General features: G+C 44.7%; 2 protein-coding genes across 3 annotated transcripts; one reads left to right on the plus strand and one right to left on the minus strand.

The window, feature by feature from the left end:
- LOC8062778 (serine/threonine-protein kinase RIPK) lies at nucleotides 5857–8931 on the plus strand. 2 transcript variants are annotated; one of them, XM_002464633.2, is made up of 4 exons: nucleotides 5857–6320; nucleotides 7787–7922; nucleotides 8050–8186; nucleotides 8321–8931. In XM_002464633.2, the coding sequence occupies exons 1-4, from the start codon at nucleotides 5904–5906 to the stop codon at nucleotides 8801–8803; spliced, it is 1173 nt and encodes a 390-aa protein (XP_002464678.2). In that variant the 5' UTR covers nucleotides 5857–5903; the 3' UTR covers nucleotides 8804–8931. The 2 variants fall into 2 exon arrangements, with proteins under 2 accessions (XP_002464678.2, XP_021321218.1); XM_021465543.1 differs by having other exon boundaries at nucleotides 7811–7922.
- Nucleotides 9381–13308, minus strand: LOC8062779 (subtilisin-like protease SBT1.8). The gene is made up of 2 exons (XM_002467250.2): nucleotides 11567–13308; nucleotides 9381–10419 (listed from the first exon to the last, which is right to left on the minus strand). Exons 1-2 carry the CDS (start codon nucleotides 13206–13208, stop codon nucleotides 9758–9760), a joined length of 2304 nt encoding a protein of 767 aa, XP_002467295.1. The 5' UTR covers nucleotides 13209–13308; the 3' UTR covers nucleotides 9381–9757.

Genomic DNA, 16564 nt, shown 5'->3' on the forward strand with positions numbered 1-16564 from the left:
AGTCAAGGTCCTAGATTTCATCATTTCTTTGACCTGAGCAAACATCTTGTGGGACAAAAGGATACCTATGAAAAAACTAGCCTAGCCAGGGGGTACATGGCAACTGGGCTTATACTAGTGGTTGGGGCAAAGAATTTTCCCCATAGGCGAGATGGATTAGTGAAAAAACCTAAAAACTTGTCAGGCTTATGCTGCTCAAACAAACCATGAACTGGCCTTTCTATAAGCTGAACTCTTCCAACAAAGAGATTTGATGAGGCCATATTCTAGAGTAGCATGAATCTAAGCTTCCTCATCATTCATCAAATCATCTTCCTGAATTTCCAAAGGAAAAACATTGATAGGTTCATTTAGAACTGGGATGTCAACCTAGGCCTCTTGTTAGACATTCTGCATTTGCTCTTCTATGGCATTATCAGCCATCATAACCTCATCTTCACTTTCTTCCTCTTCCTCAGCTTCATTGACCTGTATCAAGACATGTGGCTCAACCACCACTTCTTGTGCTGGGGAAAAAGTGGATCCACAATCATTTCTTGTTGATCTGGTACCACATTTAGGTTGAGACCCAACTGAGGAGCTTCATTCAGATCAAAATTCTGCATTATATTTTGAACCACAGGGTTATGCTTAGGCCAAGTTTCCCAAGTTGCAGCTGCCTCCATGGGCTGGTTCTATCCTCTAGCAAAGTGTACATTTTGAGGATTGGGTCCAAATTGGTGAGGGAGGGGATTGGAGGTCCAAGGCCTTGCTGCCTAAATCCAAAGAAATCAAAAGGGCCGTTTTGGGGAAGGTCATCAGGTCCTGGCGCACGATCCTCATCTGTTGGTAGCCCACCAAGAAGATTTCCCTAGAATATTTCACACTACACAATCTGATATTCCCCTTGGAACCCTTCTCCTTCGGTCATCACAATAAATTGAGGTAATGATTCATAATCAATAACTCTGGCTCTCACCAAAAGTTTAGTCATATGAGCAGTATTGTCCACCCAATACATAACATGACCAAAAAGGGCTAATTGTATTAGTAACAAACTCATCCTCACATTAATCAAGGGGAATCCTAGAAGCAAAAGCCAGCGTTCCCTATTGAAATTAATTGTACGCTAGTTCCAGCCCCTATTATGCTCCACAAAGGAGATAGTGACATCCCCAAACTGAATTGGCCCTCTCTGGATTAATTGGTCCCTATCAAAAGTATTCTTGAACCTAACAAAAGCTTGCCCTAGGTACGTTGGCTGAATCTCTGTGAAGGCTACTCTTGCTTCCAAATTTAGGAAATCAGCTATCACCCCCCTGATTGCATTGAAGGTTACCTGATGATCTAGTAGCGGCTTAATGGATGCAATCATGAGGTCTTGATGTTTTCGCCTGGGTCGCAGAACTACAGAACAGGACATCACCGTTCGTCCACGGACTTCAACCGTAGCCATTCCATGTGGGACGAACACCTCTGGGTTGGATCTCTAGTAAGCCATTTGTGCTTGTTGGATGGGATCACTAAGATGGAGCTCTGTGGAAGAATTGACACTAGAACTAGGGTTTTCTTGTGCTGAGGAGTGCACAGTGCCGTTCACTATAAGGGACGACGATGGCTAGAATAGAGTAGGAAGCTGGAGCGACGCCTCGTATTTCTCCAGGGTCAGTGAACCAGGGTGGCATTGATGGGCCTGGAGTGAATGAGGCCTGCCTTTTAAACCAACTTGATGCATCAAAATCTTTGGGCTGCCTATTGGCGAAGTTATCGAGATTACGCCGAGCTGAAGCGTCTTGTAGTCTCACCAACTACTGGTGGCAGGAGGCTGCCACATGACCTAAGCCAAAGCAGACAGTGCATTTAATCAGAGCTGTGCACGCTTGCCTCGTATGTGATGGAGAAAGACAGTGTCGGCACCGCACAGTAAATAAGGCATTTCCATTAGCCAAATCAAAACAAGGCTATCTCTCGGGTCCCAAATTTTGCTGCCCTAGATTCAAATTTGGAGCTCCATAGGAGGAGGCTGAGATACAGGTTTCCAAAACTGACGAATTGAGGCATTCCTGACCTAACGAACTAAGGCACGATTTGCATATGGAGCATGATCAAGATTTCCTTTAGACCTTGTATCATTCTAGACTAAACGATCAAAAATAGAACACCTTGGAAAAACTAGCCTATCAAAAATTGTCTTCCTATTCAAAATGTCGTGCTTGCTGCCAAAGGAGCAAACTTTAGAGTAAGAATGACGAGCTACAGAATCAGGTAAGCGAGAGGTCAAGTTGGAGCCAAGTGGGAAAGGTTTTTCCCCAACTTCAATCCAAAGAGAAAGGTTTTGACCGCCCAAAGGCAGAACTATGAGCAACAACAAGACCCGCTTCATTGAATAGATGAAAAAAGAGCACAAACTCATCACAAGCGAAGCTTGGTAAGCTGTAGATCTCAAAACCAACTTCCTTACAAGAGACAGAGAAGAAGAAGATTCTATCCTTCAAAAGACTGACATTGAGAGCTTCAGTTGGGCAGCCTAGAATGGTGCTCAGAGAACTTGCAGCAAAAGAGTCATCCAAACAAAAGCGGCATCTGCCAAAAGCAACCAGAAGAGAGAAGCCATCTGGAGAAGAATAATTGGAGGTAATCTCCTTCCCAAATTTATTGAGTATGAAAGCCGAGAAGGCCATGCCTACTGTTGACACTTGTTAACTTATAAAATTTATTAGCATTTATTCCTCCACCAGAAATGAATGTCCACTAAAATAGGGTTATCACTAACAATTTCCACAAGTTGTGTATATTCTGTGTTGTCTAGGGATTATTTCAGAAAGTGCTGAAAAGAGGGATTTAAGTGTCAATTAACCACGAAACTTATCCGCGATGGAAGGAGGACACCAGAGGGATCAGGAAGACTCCAGAAGACTCTCGGAGCAAGGGGACTCGCAGACACCACCAGATGGGGCCGGCCGACCCCACCCTGGCGCCGCCTAGCCCCCTAGGGTTAGGGTTAGCTCCCCCTTCTAGAAGCTTCCTCCATCACCTCTAAGGAGCCATCTCGACCACTTGTTAAGTCGGTTTGATCCAACGGCATGCGTTCACCCCACCGGGCTATAAATAGAAGGCAAGACCCCTGCTGGGGGAGGCCAGATCAAGAGATGAAGAGCCAGAGCATTGGATAGAGATCCACTAGATCTAGGCTAGCAATCAAGATAGAGATTAGAGAGAGATAGAGTAGAGGAGTAGAGATTCGGAGGAGTCCTGGCCTGTCAGAGCTTCCTCAGGAGTTGTATTCTTTGGGATTCGGCTCCCTCACCCGGAACCACGTTCTGAGGTACTTTTGTATTTACCCTTCTGATTCAAGTAAGCAACTTGTTTGTATTCGTTCTTCAGTTTGCAACTTATATTATATTGAGTACTACGATTTGGGTAGCTCTTAGGTCGGAGTAGTGATTCGTAGCGTAGACCTGGTGTCTGGGCTATGATTGCTTGTGAATGTCCCTTGATCAGCCGGACAATGGTAGTTTGCGTAGGTGACTTTATAGCTGCGTTGATTCCTCTATAGTCCACTTCTCGTTGGTAGGATTGATAGGCTTATAGGTGCCTGGTAGGGGATTACTCTGATTCTTCTCCTATTTGGGTTACTTGCCCGATAAGATGATACTATACAAAGTTTACCGGTTATTGGAACCAGAGTACATTAGTATTTCCTCATCATCAATAGTTTCAAGATTGTTTGTGCCCCCTTAGATTAAGAAATTATAGGCTAAGTCATAAATCACATACTGTTCCTTTGGGTTCGATATTAAAACTGGGTTAATCTTGGTGAAGTGCTGATCCGTATATATCTGTGCGCTTGCGGATAATCTGATTATAATCATTATTAGGGTGCAGTTAATTTATACCAACACCTACTGCCTTGGAGGCGAGCGAAGGCATCTGGTGGGTGAGAAGGTTGGTACGGTGGATCACTAACCACCAGCGAAGGGCACGACCCCTTCGGCCATACCCGAGAATAGTGTTCCCATGAAGTTTGGTCGCGTGCCTCCACTAGGGTCTGATCGTGACCTGAGGTCCTCCTTCTCTGCACTAACTAACCAGAGGATGCCTAACAGGTTCCGGTCCTGCCGAGGCCAGAGTCTGGTCACTAAAAACAGCGCCTCTCTTCTCCAACTTCTCCACCCTTGCTCCAAGTGCTAACCACAAAGTGTCTCACCTTTGTGCACGTGAGTTAGCATTTTCACAAAGCATTTTCAAGGGTGTTAGCACTCACTAGAATCTAAATGTGCAATGAATTAGAACATCTAGTGGCACATTGATAACCGCATTTCACGACAAGTTTCACCCCCTCTTAATAGTACGACTATCTATCCTAAACCCACTCACACCCACTCAATGTCTTGAGTGGTAAAACAAAATGCTCCTATCAAATATACCTTTGCTTTGATCCATTTTGTTTTTCTTTTTCTTCTTTTCCAAGCTTTGAGCACTTGATCATCACCATGGCCATCACCATCATCATGATCTTCATTCACTTGCTGCATTGTTTGGTGTGTACTAAGCTATCTCATATTCACTTAGAGCCAAAGGTTAGTACCTAGGATTTCATCAATTATCCAAAACCAAACTAGGACTTTCAAACGTTCAAAAATCAAATGTTGTAACATCCCAATGTCTCATTCAACATAGAGAAAGAATGGGCACAACATCATAAATCAACTACCACAACATCGTCGGCCATGCAGGCTTGGATGTGTATGGTAGCAATCAAGGGATGGGTTTGCGGGTGAAAGTTTCAGTTCCAATTGGAGTCTGATGGTCCCCATGGGCAATGGGAGAGAGAAGGGGTCTAAGGCGGCCCGGCACCCCCCAACCTTCTCATACCTCCTATGATACACCCCTTAAATATGATACTTAATTATCTAATTAGCAAGTTTAGTAATGATATTTGTACATTGACTTTTTTTAACCTTTCTCCATATTAATCTCTAAAGTATCTTATATAATTAAAAATGTCTTTCTATTATTTTCTTAATCTCTTTGGTTAATTTTATTATTGTGTACTAAACATTAGTTTGTTCTGTTCACATAGGTCAGCCGTATTTTGGGTTGTTGGACCTTGTAACATGTTGGGACTTCTTAGGGACGCGAATAGGGGTCCTTGGCTAGCTTAGACCTTATCATCAGTAGTCGTTCTCCACATTAGGGTTTTAATTTTGCTTTAGATCAATCTGTCTTTGAATTATCGCCATCATTGGTTGTGAAATTCTAACTTCGAGTGATTGATAATACATCAGTAATTGTCATTTCGATTGAGTTGCTTCTTTTCAAATTCTTGCTTGTGTTCTTTGTTTCATAGGTAGAGATTAGTTTTCTTGGTGAGGTTGACCAGATTATGACACGGTTGGTAACTAGAGTAGTCCTAGTGCTAAGGTTGTATTGTTCGGGTTTTCTGATCTGAAGTCAGATCAATGCTCTAACAAAAACGATAGTTATATTCACTTGACGGAAGATCAGGAACCTTGTCCCATCAAAAAACATACAATTTGATATAAATATATTTTATCAGTCGGAGGTATTAAACAATAACTAATATTTTTGTTTGGCTGATAAGCCATGACAGAAATTATTGTTGGTTGTAATGAATAACTGACAGATTTGTCTCAAGCGAACAAGCTGTATGTCTAGTAAAATTTTAAACCGCGTGAAAGCACAGGTTATAATAATAACTTAAATTCCTCGAATCTAGCGAATTAGCCTGGATCCGAAACAAAACCTCTATCTAGCTCGAAGTACGCAACTGACCAAACCCGACCAAACCAAACTAAACCATTGATAATAAATTAACTGATGATGATGACAGCAACTACTACTCCGAATAAACGAGGCCACCCCAGACAGGCAGACACGGCTGGCAGCTCTCAAACACACAAATGTCCATGGGGAAGCCCAAGTCGTCGTCGACGTCGTGGTCTGCGCTGTTGGGTTTCGGCTGCTTCAGCTCTTCCCATGCCGACCGCTCTGGCTCCGGCTCCGGCTCCGGCAACGGCAACGCGGCCAAGGTGGCCTCCTCCAGTTCCAGGCCTCCGGCACCCGCACCAGCGCCGCTGCCTTCGCCAGAGGACCTATCGCTGTCGCTGGCGGGGTCTGACGTGCTCGCTTTCACGGTGGAGGAGCTCCGGGTGGCAACGCGGGACTTCTCGATGAGCAACTTCGTCGGCGAGGGCGGGTTCGGCCCCGTGTACAAGGGCCGCGTCGACGACCGGGTCAGGCCCGGCTTGCGGCAGCCGCAGGCCGTCGCCGTCAAGCTGCTCGACCTCGAGGGCTCCCAGGGCCACAAGGAGTGGCTGGTAATAAGCAAGTTTCATTCTGAATCCATCCATCCATTCTTCTGAATTCATCTTCAATTCGTTGCAGAATTCCGATCCCTCGTTGAAAGTAAAAGCTAACACTTCGCAAATTAAATAGAGTCGTTAATTAATAATCTCTTTCACTTCTGAATGATTTTGGTTTGGGCAGTGGCAGTTCAGCACTTCATTCAGTCTGGAGTAGTATAACGATTGGCTTTTGTGTTTTTAATTGAGGTAATAGTATATTTGAACTAATCAGCTGGCAAGATTGGACCTATTTATCATTTTATTAGGTTTATTATAGAGAAGTACTACCATTTACACTGCAAATAAGTTTATTATTTTTTTATTCTTATGATTAATCTATTGATACACTTATGCATCATAGATATTAGTATTTTCTAACACATTTGATCAAATTTGAAATTGATTGACCTATTTAAAAATAGAAATTAGATTTTTGGGGGATGGGAGACTGGAGAGTACAGTGCTAAGCAGTAATGTTGAAGTTCAACTGTTGTGTTGACCATGTTCTCGGTGCTCCCCTTCCTTTAATCTGTCTTTAGATATAAGATACTTAAGATAAACTAGCTAATTAAAAAAAGTCAATTATCCTGTCATGTATTTATTATATTAGAAACTTAGAAAGTATAATATTAGTATTTAAGCACTTGTTGACTTTGCAACGAAACTAAACTAAAAATAGTAGAATTAAACTGAAAGATTATTAAACTGTTGTTGGCTCTAGTCACTGATAATTAGTAGTACTCACTATATTCTAAATTATAAGACGTTTTGGCTTTTCTCTGTACATTGTTTTTATTATTTTTATTATGTAACTAGACATAATATATACTTAAGTGCATAGCAAAAATCTATGTATCTAGAAAACTCAAAAGCATCTTCTGATTTGGAATGGATGGATTATTAACTTAGATTAACTAAATAGAATTAAAATCTTATACAGCTTCAGATAGTTTTTTCCCTACTATTTCCAGGGAGTGCCGTTAAAAAATAATCCCTACTATTTCCAGCGAGTGCCGTTAAAAAACAATCATACGTGGAATGAAGTTAATTTCTACTTCCATTTTAGTACTTCATGTAAGAATGAATTGAGCCCTGCTCAAAAGTCCAAAGAAAATAGTATTGTTCCCATCCGAAGAAAATAGTAGTGTCGCCATCTATAGCTTAGCTGTGATCACTTTTGGAAGTCGCGATGTCTTCTCCCCTCTTCAGACACACAGTTTCCTTTGAGAATTCTTTGTTTCGTGCCCTGGAGATGTATGTAGCGCGTCAACTTGTCAACCACCAAACTAACACTGCTGATTTGGTCAAACAATTCTTCTTTCCAAGTGTTGGTGGTCAAAATATTCCTTAAAATACTAAGAAAATGGTGTTTGTGTTGACTTGCAACTACTAGCTGTGATGATTTACTTGTTTTTGCTGGACTGGACTGGACTGGACAGGCTGAAGTTATTTTCCTTGGGCAGCTGAGGCATCCACATCTTGTCAAACTCATCGGCTACTGCTACCAGGACGAGCACAGGCTTCTTGTGTACGAGTTCATGGCCAGGGGCAGCTTGGAGAAGCATCTCTTCAAAAGTAGGGCAAATTGATCGTCTATAAATTTGAATTCAAGTTTTTCTTAGCAATAGAAACTCTACGAATTCGAATAACGATCTGCTGGTGCATGAATGAATGCTCTCTCTTCATGGAAATGAAATGACAGAGTACACTGCTTCCCTGCCGTGGCTGACGCGTCTGAAGATCGCCATTGGAGCTGCCAAAGGTTTGGCCTTCCTCCACGAAGCTACCAAGCCCGTGATCTACCGCGACTTCAAGACCTCCAACATCCTTCTGGACTCAGTATGTCTGTCATGAGATGCATGGCCTGGCCACAAGATCAAGTTGATGTGATTTTCCTTTTCCTTCCCTTTATAATTCACTGATGATCGCTTGTGTTGTGTTGTGTTGTGTTTGGATCATATATGCATCATCAGGACTACACGGCGAAGCTGTCTGATTTCGGGCTGGCAAAGGACGGGCCTGGAGAAGACGAGACCCACGTGTCGACCCGAGTGATGGGCACGCAGGGCTACGCCGCACCAGAGTACATCATGACGGGGCATCTGACGACGAAGAGCGACGTGTACAGCTTCGGCGTGGTGCTGCTGGAGCTGCTGACGGGGCGCAAGGCGGTGGACAAGAACCGGCCGCCGCGAGAGCAGAGCCTGGTGGAGTGGGCGCGCCCATGCCTGCGCGACGCTCGCCGGCTGGAGCGCGTCATGGACCGGAGGCTGCTGCACCCGACGCCCACTCGAGCTGCCCACAAGGCCGCCGGGGTAGCGCACCAGTGCCTCAGTGTAAGCCCCAAATCACGGCCTCAGATGTCCGCCGTCGTAGAGGCCCTGGAGTCGCTGCTCGCTCTAGACGATGCCGCTGTGGAGCCATTTGTATACACGGCGCCGCCGGCGAACAGATGACCTGACCTGTGCTGGTCATCTTGTATTGTATGTATGCTTTCCGGCCGTTGGTGTGGTAATTCCATTTCCCTAGCCTAACACACATACACACGCACGGCTCATTCAAATCTCAAGACTACCGTTGTTGATCTTGATCGTGCAAGGAGGATGGTGGTACTGGTAGGGAGCACGCGTGCTTTGCCGGCGCCAAAGCGAAAGGCGGCGTGGCCAGACAACGCACGCAGCCTTTTTCTCTTCTTTTTCCGTCGTGTCCCACAAAGGATGGGATCTGTGTTGTGTGTGTGTGTCTTCACTACGGTAGGACGATTTCAGGCAAGAATCTTCACATAGCACTAGCACCATTGTACTCGTACCATGAAACAGGCAAGCAGCAGCTCATATAGCAGAAATATCTGTTAACATGTTCAGCGATGCACTCGTTTGAATCTCAATTTTTTTTTTAAAAAAAAAAGTTTAAAACATAAACTCCGCAGAATACGTTCAAAGAGATAAAACCACGTCAATACAACTTGACAGGGTAGTAGCAGATAAACACTGTATTCTCAATACAGGGTTTACCAGGCACACCGGCATATAATATGGCAACACCAAACGGCGGATTCATTCAGATCCAGGGTTACTTCATGTCATGTCTGATGAAAACATATAATAACGCTAGAAGGAAAAAAAACAAAGGAAACCTCACATGTTAATTCCACAAGTTTAGTTTCATGCCGGACTTCTGAAAACTAGAGGAGGCCAAGTTGAGGTCCGGCGAGTTACCGACCGACCCACACCCGGTACCCAGGGAAGGAAGAAACAAATACAGGTTTGCAGTCGAGAGCTTCACGCCGATTCTCTTTGTGAAGCGATCAGCAAACTAACATCAACCTATCCTATCCTTCATCTGCTAAGCTAAGCAGCATGATTAGACGACTTAGACACCAGGAAGACTCAGCTTAATTATTATTCACCTCACATCTTCCATGTATACGCGACCGGGCTGCGAACGACGTGTTCATCGTTCACCCAGGATATCCACCCGAAATCCGGTTTCGCGTGGCTCTGACCAGCCTTGGACGCAAAGGTGACATGGTACCTGAGCTTCTGCCCCGCCTTCTTGAAGGTCAGTTTCGCCGGTGTCACCGTGACAGCAACGGATTCAGGGCTGATCACCTTCACGTTGTAAACCGAAGTCGCGGGGCCAACATTGGTTAGCTCCCTTCTGAACCTCTGCACCGGCTTTGATTTCTGATTGAACACCACCGAGAAGGATGGGTAGTTGAGATCACCGGGGCGGAATTTCTTCGGGCAGGAGACGTTGGACGTCTTGGTGATCACTTGGATGTGCGGGGCGCTGTAGTTCAGGGAGCAGAGGAAGGCAGCATAGTCGTTTGTAGAGATGTCGTACACGAGGCCCGGAGAAAGCGCCTTCTGTGGGTCGACATGGCCGGCGCCGTAAGCAAACGCGTTTGCAAGCGAACCGTCCGCGGCGTCCCGGAGAGAGGAGTTTGTGTTGTCAACGGTGTATGCAGTGGTCATTAGCGCAGACTTGATGGCAGCAGGGCTCCAGTCAGGGTGAGCGGCCTTCATGAGCGCAGCCACTCCACTAATGTGAGGGCACGACATCGATGTGCCTGCAGGAATCAAAACAAGTAATCAATTGGTAATATACTTGACTGATAAAACTGATGTATTCAGGACTGAGGAATGTCAACCATGAAAGAAACTCACTATATAAGCATGAACAATAAAATAAATAGAATAAGAAACTGACAGTTCAGCATACAAGAGCTGTGCCTGGATAGAGTCTCGACAAGTCAGTTTTCCTTGCATTCTACTGTGTAATATATCAACTATTCTAAAAAAATGAGGAATCTGTCTCTTTTCTCATAGGAAAGATCCACAGCATGGTGAAAAAAACAGCAGCTATTAGTTCAACCGCCTTGACGACAGGAAGCAGAAATTCCACTCTGGAAACACTAATCTGCTGATAACAAATCAATAACCCAACATCCACATATACCGTATGTATTCTTAGAAATCAATCTACTTAAGTATAGGAGAGAATCAGAGACTCCTACACTAATTAAACAAATACTAATCAATGAGAACTGAGATCTCTCAGAATTATTTGATTATATTTCAGCAGTGATGACACCTTTGCTAAGCTAGTACTGAAAATACCACCACAGTTTTGCAAGATCCTTCGTTTCAGAAAAAGTTATGCAAGATCTGGTTTATAGAGTTGGAGAGTACTCAAAACACTAGTGTCCCCTTGCCTCATGCCTTTTGAATTGTCAAGAAAAAGAGCAAAAGTAAAAGGTAACTTGTCCTTGCTGCTGTTGCCTTTTAAGCGGTTCATATCTAGCAGAGCATCACATGTGCGACCCTGACAAAAGATGGTGAAAGCAAATGCGATTTCTTACGACACGAATGAAAGTTAAGATGAAACGGCCTTTCTGCAACAGCATGAGCGTGACTGTATCTGATAAAAGGCCCTGTTTGCCAGTATTATCTCTTTTACTAGCTGAATTGTCTATGCGTAAGAGTAGGAGCAGTAGTAACTCCGAACAGGCTAGCAACGTGACAATACTATGTGAAATTTTGAATCTGAGCACTGAGCACGAGCGGTGCAAGAGCTTGATAAAGACGACAACAACAAGACAAGATGTGAAAAATTTGAATCTGAACGACGCAATAGCTTCCTAGGGATAGTGAAAATTCTGAATCTGAACAAGAACAATGCAGGAAAGAGCTTGGTAGGGACAGTGGGGCACTCACCTGAGATGATGTTGAAGTGAGTCCGGCGGCCGTCTTTGGCGAGTCCGGTCGGTCCAGCGACGCCGGTCCAAGCGGCCAGGATGTTTACCCCCGGGCCGATCATGTCCGGCTTCAAGATCTCCGGCACCACGGTGTTGGGGCCGCGGGAGCTGAACGCCGCCACGACTGGAGACGGCCGGACGCCAAGAACCGTGCCGCCGAAGCTCAGCATTGCCATGGGCCTGCCGCCGCCGCGCCCGCGCGCCGCGTACTCCCGTATCTTGTCACCCACCATCCGCCCCACCGCCACCGCGGGGAGCAGGTGGCTGTCCGCCACGAGCTCCTCTCCGCTGGCCGCCGTGTTGGCCAATATCATGCCGGCGCCGCCGGCCGCCTTGACGACGGCGCCCTTCTCCACGCGCGCGTTCACGCCGCGGTCGCAGAGAACTATTTTGCCGCGCACTGCGGCCGGGTCCAGCGTCCCAGAGAGGCAGAGCTTGCTGGCGTTGTCACGCCCGCCGCCGTATAGGAGCGGGAGCATGGCGGGGCGTGGGGAGGGAGAAGGCCCCGCGTAGAGGGACACGCCGGGCAGGCGCACGCCTGTGGGGAGCGTGACGTATGCCGGGAAATCGCGGTCGAGTGTCCCGGCGCCGACGGTGGCGACCCACGGAGCCGAGTTCGAGACGGTGGCGCCGGATGGGCCGGAGTTCCCGGCGGAGCAAGAGACGAACACGCCGGCCGCCGCGGCACCAAAGGCGCCCACCGCTACGGTATCCCGGAAGTACGGCGCTGAGCCGCCGCCGAGGGACAGCGACAGCACGCCCACCCCATCAGCGACAGCGGCGTCAATGCCGGCTAGGATGTCGGAGCCGAGGCACCCCTCCGGCCAGCACACCTTGTACGCGGCCACGCGCGCCCCGGGCGCCATCCCGCGCGCCGTCCCCGTGGCGTACCCGAGCAGGCTTGCGTTGGCCACCACCGCGCCGGCCGCCGTGGTCGCCGTGTGCGTGCCGTGCCCGTCCCTGTCCCGGGCCGACCTGAACGTCCTCTTCCCCACGCCTATTGCGCCGCCGTTTGCCGCATGGAGGCCGCGCGAGAAGCTGCGCGCGCCCACCAGCTTCCTCCCGCACAAGCTCGGCGGGAAATCCACGCCAGCCTCGCACACCCCCTTCCACCGCGCGGGCGGCGGCGGCAGGTTGCCGCCCGCGAAGCTCGGCGACTCCGGCCATACGCCGGTGTCAAGAACCCCTATGACCACGTCGTGCGTGGCCGCCTCCAGATTGCCGATGGCGGGCTGGTAGGCCGGCGTGAGAAGGCCCAAGAACTCCGGGGAGCGCGTGGTGTGGAGCTGGAACACCTCGTCCGGCACGACCTGGAGCACCTCGGGGCTGCCGCGGAGCAGGGGCAAATGGCCCGGTAGCAGCGCCGCCGCGAATCCGTGCGCGGCGGCGGAGTAGGAGTACAGCAAGTGGCGGGACGGGTCGATGGACAGCGACTCGAGATGCGCCGCGTGCCAGTGCGCCGGTGTCCGGTGCACGGCCGGCATGCGCGCCGGGTCCATGAACACGATGTACGTCGTCGTGTTGCTGCCGTTGCCATTGGCATGGGCAAGCGAGGGGCTTGCAAGGAGTGCAAGGAGGAGGAAGGGGAGAGCAAGCTCCATTGGAGGAGGGAGCTGCGAGTGGAGGGGAGTGAGATTGAGAGTGAGGTGGTGAAGTGGTAGTGATAATGGCGGCTGGGCGGGGGCAAAGTAGGTAGGGCCCTTGTGCAGTGCTTTAGAGAGGGTTTTGGGGGCTTTGCAGTGGATGAAGATAGAAGAGAATGTCTCGGGCATTTTTATAATAAAATGAATATAAAAAATAGATTAGGAGAAACATGATGAGTGAGTAATGGAACATCATTTTAGGATTAAAATAAATTTTGCAATTATTTGGCTAAAGATTGTTTCTAATGTTCTACTGCTAAAGTTTGGTACATCTAGCTCTGTAATCTTTATGAAATATTTTTAGGAGCTTTGGAAGGTTTTGGAGCTTTTTATTAGGATTGTGACTATTGATATAGAGGATCAAGCAGATAATCTTCATTTTCTAAAAAAAAATGGTGGTTTTGAGTAGTATGTAATGCATCATCATTTCTACATTAATGGATTTGACCATTATTATTTGGGTGAAGTATTTTTTTAAGCGGTAACAGTTTTGTGATAATTAGGTTCCTTTTATGCTACAAACGAGTTTTTCATGTAACCTGGTTGATCAATGGTATCCTCTCCTCTATAAAGAGAGTTTGGAGACTTCTTTTTATGGATGATTGGTGTGACTTATGGGAGGATTGATACGTAGAACTAGAAGAATGTTCTGCGTGTTGTGGGAATCGATAGTAAAATTATACTACTTAGGCCTTGTTTAGTTTCAATTTTTTTTTGCAAAATATACACTGTAGCACTTTTATTTATATTTGATAAATATTGTCCAATCATGAACTAACTAGATTCAAAAAATTCGTCTCGCAAATTACAGGTGAACTATGTAATTAGTTTTTATTTTCGTTTATATTTAGTGCTCCATGCATACGTCTAAAGATTCGATGTGACGGGTAATCTAAAAAGTTTTGTAAAATTTTTTGAAACTGAACAAGGCCTAATATTTATTTATAATGAACGGATAAATATCGTAATATATGTTAGTGGATGATTTTTGTCACTCTGATATAGAATGTATGTTAGTAAATAATGTAGTTTGCTAATGTAAATTACTTGAATGAAGACATAATGGTATGTGCTAGTGATCTTGATGTGGACACATTGTATAACCAGATAGTTGTATGTGCTAGTGATCTTGATGTGTACACTTCACATGACGAGATAGATTGCTATGTAGAAAAAGATATATAGATATAGATGTCTTTGTTATTCAAGTTGGAGATATGATTAGTATCGATGAGTAATGTAACTACAATTTCTGCACAAGCCAAGCTTCTTTTATTTCATATATGCAGTGAGCTTTTTCCGATTTTGTGGATCAATTGCACCCAAAGTATGTGAAATATTTTGGGTGGGTGGGGGGGGGGAGAACTAGCAAAACTAATAATGTGTTTACCCATGTATAAATCGAGGTTTGGTATGATTTTTTGTACATCATGCGTTAGTAATATTGAGGAAATACTCTAGGTATGTTTTGTGTTTGTAACATGGCATGATGGCAGTATTATTCTAAGTTGGAAAAGTAGTCATTTCGGAGAACAAACAAGAAGTAATTGCAAGTCAATTGCGATATACTATACGCTTACCACTATTATTATTATAAACTTATATTTCCTCCGTCACAGCTGTCACACTTTAGATTAGTTACAAGGTCTTGTTTAGTTCTAAAAAAATTGTAAAATTTTTCAGATTCTTCGTGATATCAAATCTTGTGGTACATATATGGAGCATTAAATATAAATAAAAAATAACTAATTGCACAGTTTACTTATAAATTACGAGACGAATCTTTTGAGTTGATTAATATGATTAGATAATATTTGTCAAATACAAACGAAAGTGCTATAGTGTCTATTTTGTAAAAAAATGGAAGTAAACAAGGCCTTAATATATAGATATATAAGGCCCACTTTGGATCCGTATAAAAAATATGTTGTATTTTATTAGATTGTGTACATGTATATGTCAAAATCTATTAGAATCCTATCTTGTTTGGATGGGATTTTAGATTCTAAGGTTTTTTTTTTATTCAAATTGTTAGAATCGTAACCAAACGGTACATAAAGAGTAAAATACATTGGCGGCCCTTTAACTTGTCGCCCTGTGCCACTTTGGTCCATGAACTTGCAAACGCGAAAAAAAGGCCTCTAAACTTGTCAGCATGTGCCACTTTGGTCCATGAACTTGCAAACGCGAAAAAGTACCCCCTGAACTTGTCGACGTGTACCACTTTGGTCCATGAACATGTAAATATGAAAATAACACCGGCTGCATGGCACCGTTTATGGTGCTAACGTCAGCGATGATGTCAGCATTTCTTTTTTAGTTTACGAAATTGATATACTTTTATTCGTAGCATCAAATATATCAAAAAATATATCAATTCGTTGCATTTATTAATTAAAAGAGATAATTTTAAAACTAGCAAAAATTATTCGTTTTCTAGGTTTCATATTTTTCCTAGGCAGAGTACACATGAAGAGGCTACACAAAACATTTCATGAATTTAGCATTTCATTAATAATTAGTTGTGAAATAAATAAATATTTGTTGACGTGTTGAAAGAGCCTTTACACGTTTATGGACCAAAGTGACATAGGCCGACAAGTTCAGGGGCCACTGTTTTGCGTTTGCAAGTTCATGGACCAAAGTGGCATAGACAGACAAGTTTAGGGGTCACTTTTTCGGATTTACAAGTTCATTGACCAAACTAGCACAGGCTGACAAATTAAAGGGCCGCCAATATATTTTACTCGTACATAAATAAGTCAGGCCCAAACGGCCGAGGGATGCCAAGAAGGCAAAAAATTTTTTACCGTTTGTACTAGAGCACGGGACGGATGATGGATCTCTTAAGCACAAGTAGTCAAGTATTTGACATTTGAGTATAAACCAAATAATTAGAGCCAAATTATATCATAAGTTTTCTCATATTGTCTTTAAGATACATTTTCTTTTCTATTCCTTCTTACGATCACAACACTTACTATTTGAGCCACCATTATTTATGCATCTATGTCTAATGTGGTGTTTGTATGAGAATCAAGCTATCATCTTTCCTGTCTTTTTTCCTCTATATCAACATTAGCTTAGCTATAAGCCCATTAATATATCTACTCTAACACAAATGTGTACAATACAGATAGCGCGCGTATGCTGCAAGGAACACTTAGACACCGTTCGGTTGGTACCGAACCTTGCCCTGGAACCATTCCGAGCAGGAATGATAGTATAATTTATATAGTTTTTGTTGGAATTATTACTAGGTTCAGGCTTATCAACAGAATCTACCAAGTATTCATAGTAGTATTTTTCTTTCA

Source organism: Sorghum bicolor, chromosome 1 (genome assembly GCF_000003195.3).
Source record: "Sorghum bicolor cultivar BTx623 chromosome 1, Sorghum_bicolor_NCBIv3, whole genome shotgun sequence".
NCBI classification, from domain to species: domain Eukaryota; kingdom Viridiplantae; phylum Streptophyta; class Magnoliopsida; order Poales; family Poaceae; genus Sorghum; species Sorghum bicolor.

Excerpts from the sequence above, each read along its gene's own strand:
- LOC8062778 (XM_002464633.2), top strand. The coding sequence starts at position 5,904 with ATGTCCATGGGGAAGCCCAAGTCGTCGTCGACGTCGTGGTCTGCGCTG. Across the intron at positions 6,321-7,786 it reads AGGGCCACAAGGAGTGGCTG|GCTGAAGTTATTTTCCTTGG; the intron begins GTAATAAGCAAG and ends TGGACTGGACAG. Across the intron at positions 7,923-8,049 it reads GGAGAAGCATCTCTTCAAAA|AGTACACTGCTTCCCTGCCG; the intron begins GTAGGGCAAATT and ends ATGAAATGACAG.
- LOC8062779 (XM_002467250.2), bottom strand. The coding sequence starts at position 13,208 with ATGGAGCTTGCTCTCCCCTTCCTCCTCCTTGCACTCCTTGCAAGCCCC. Across the intron at positions 10,420-11,566 it reads TCACTTCAACATCATCTCAG|GCACATCGATGTCGTGCCCT; the intron begins GTGAGTGCCCCA and ends TGATTCCTGCAG.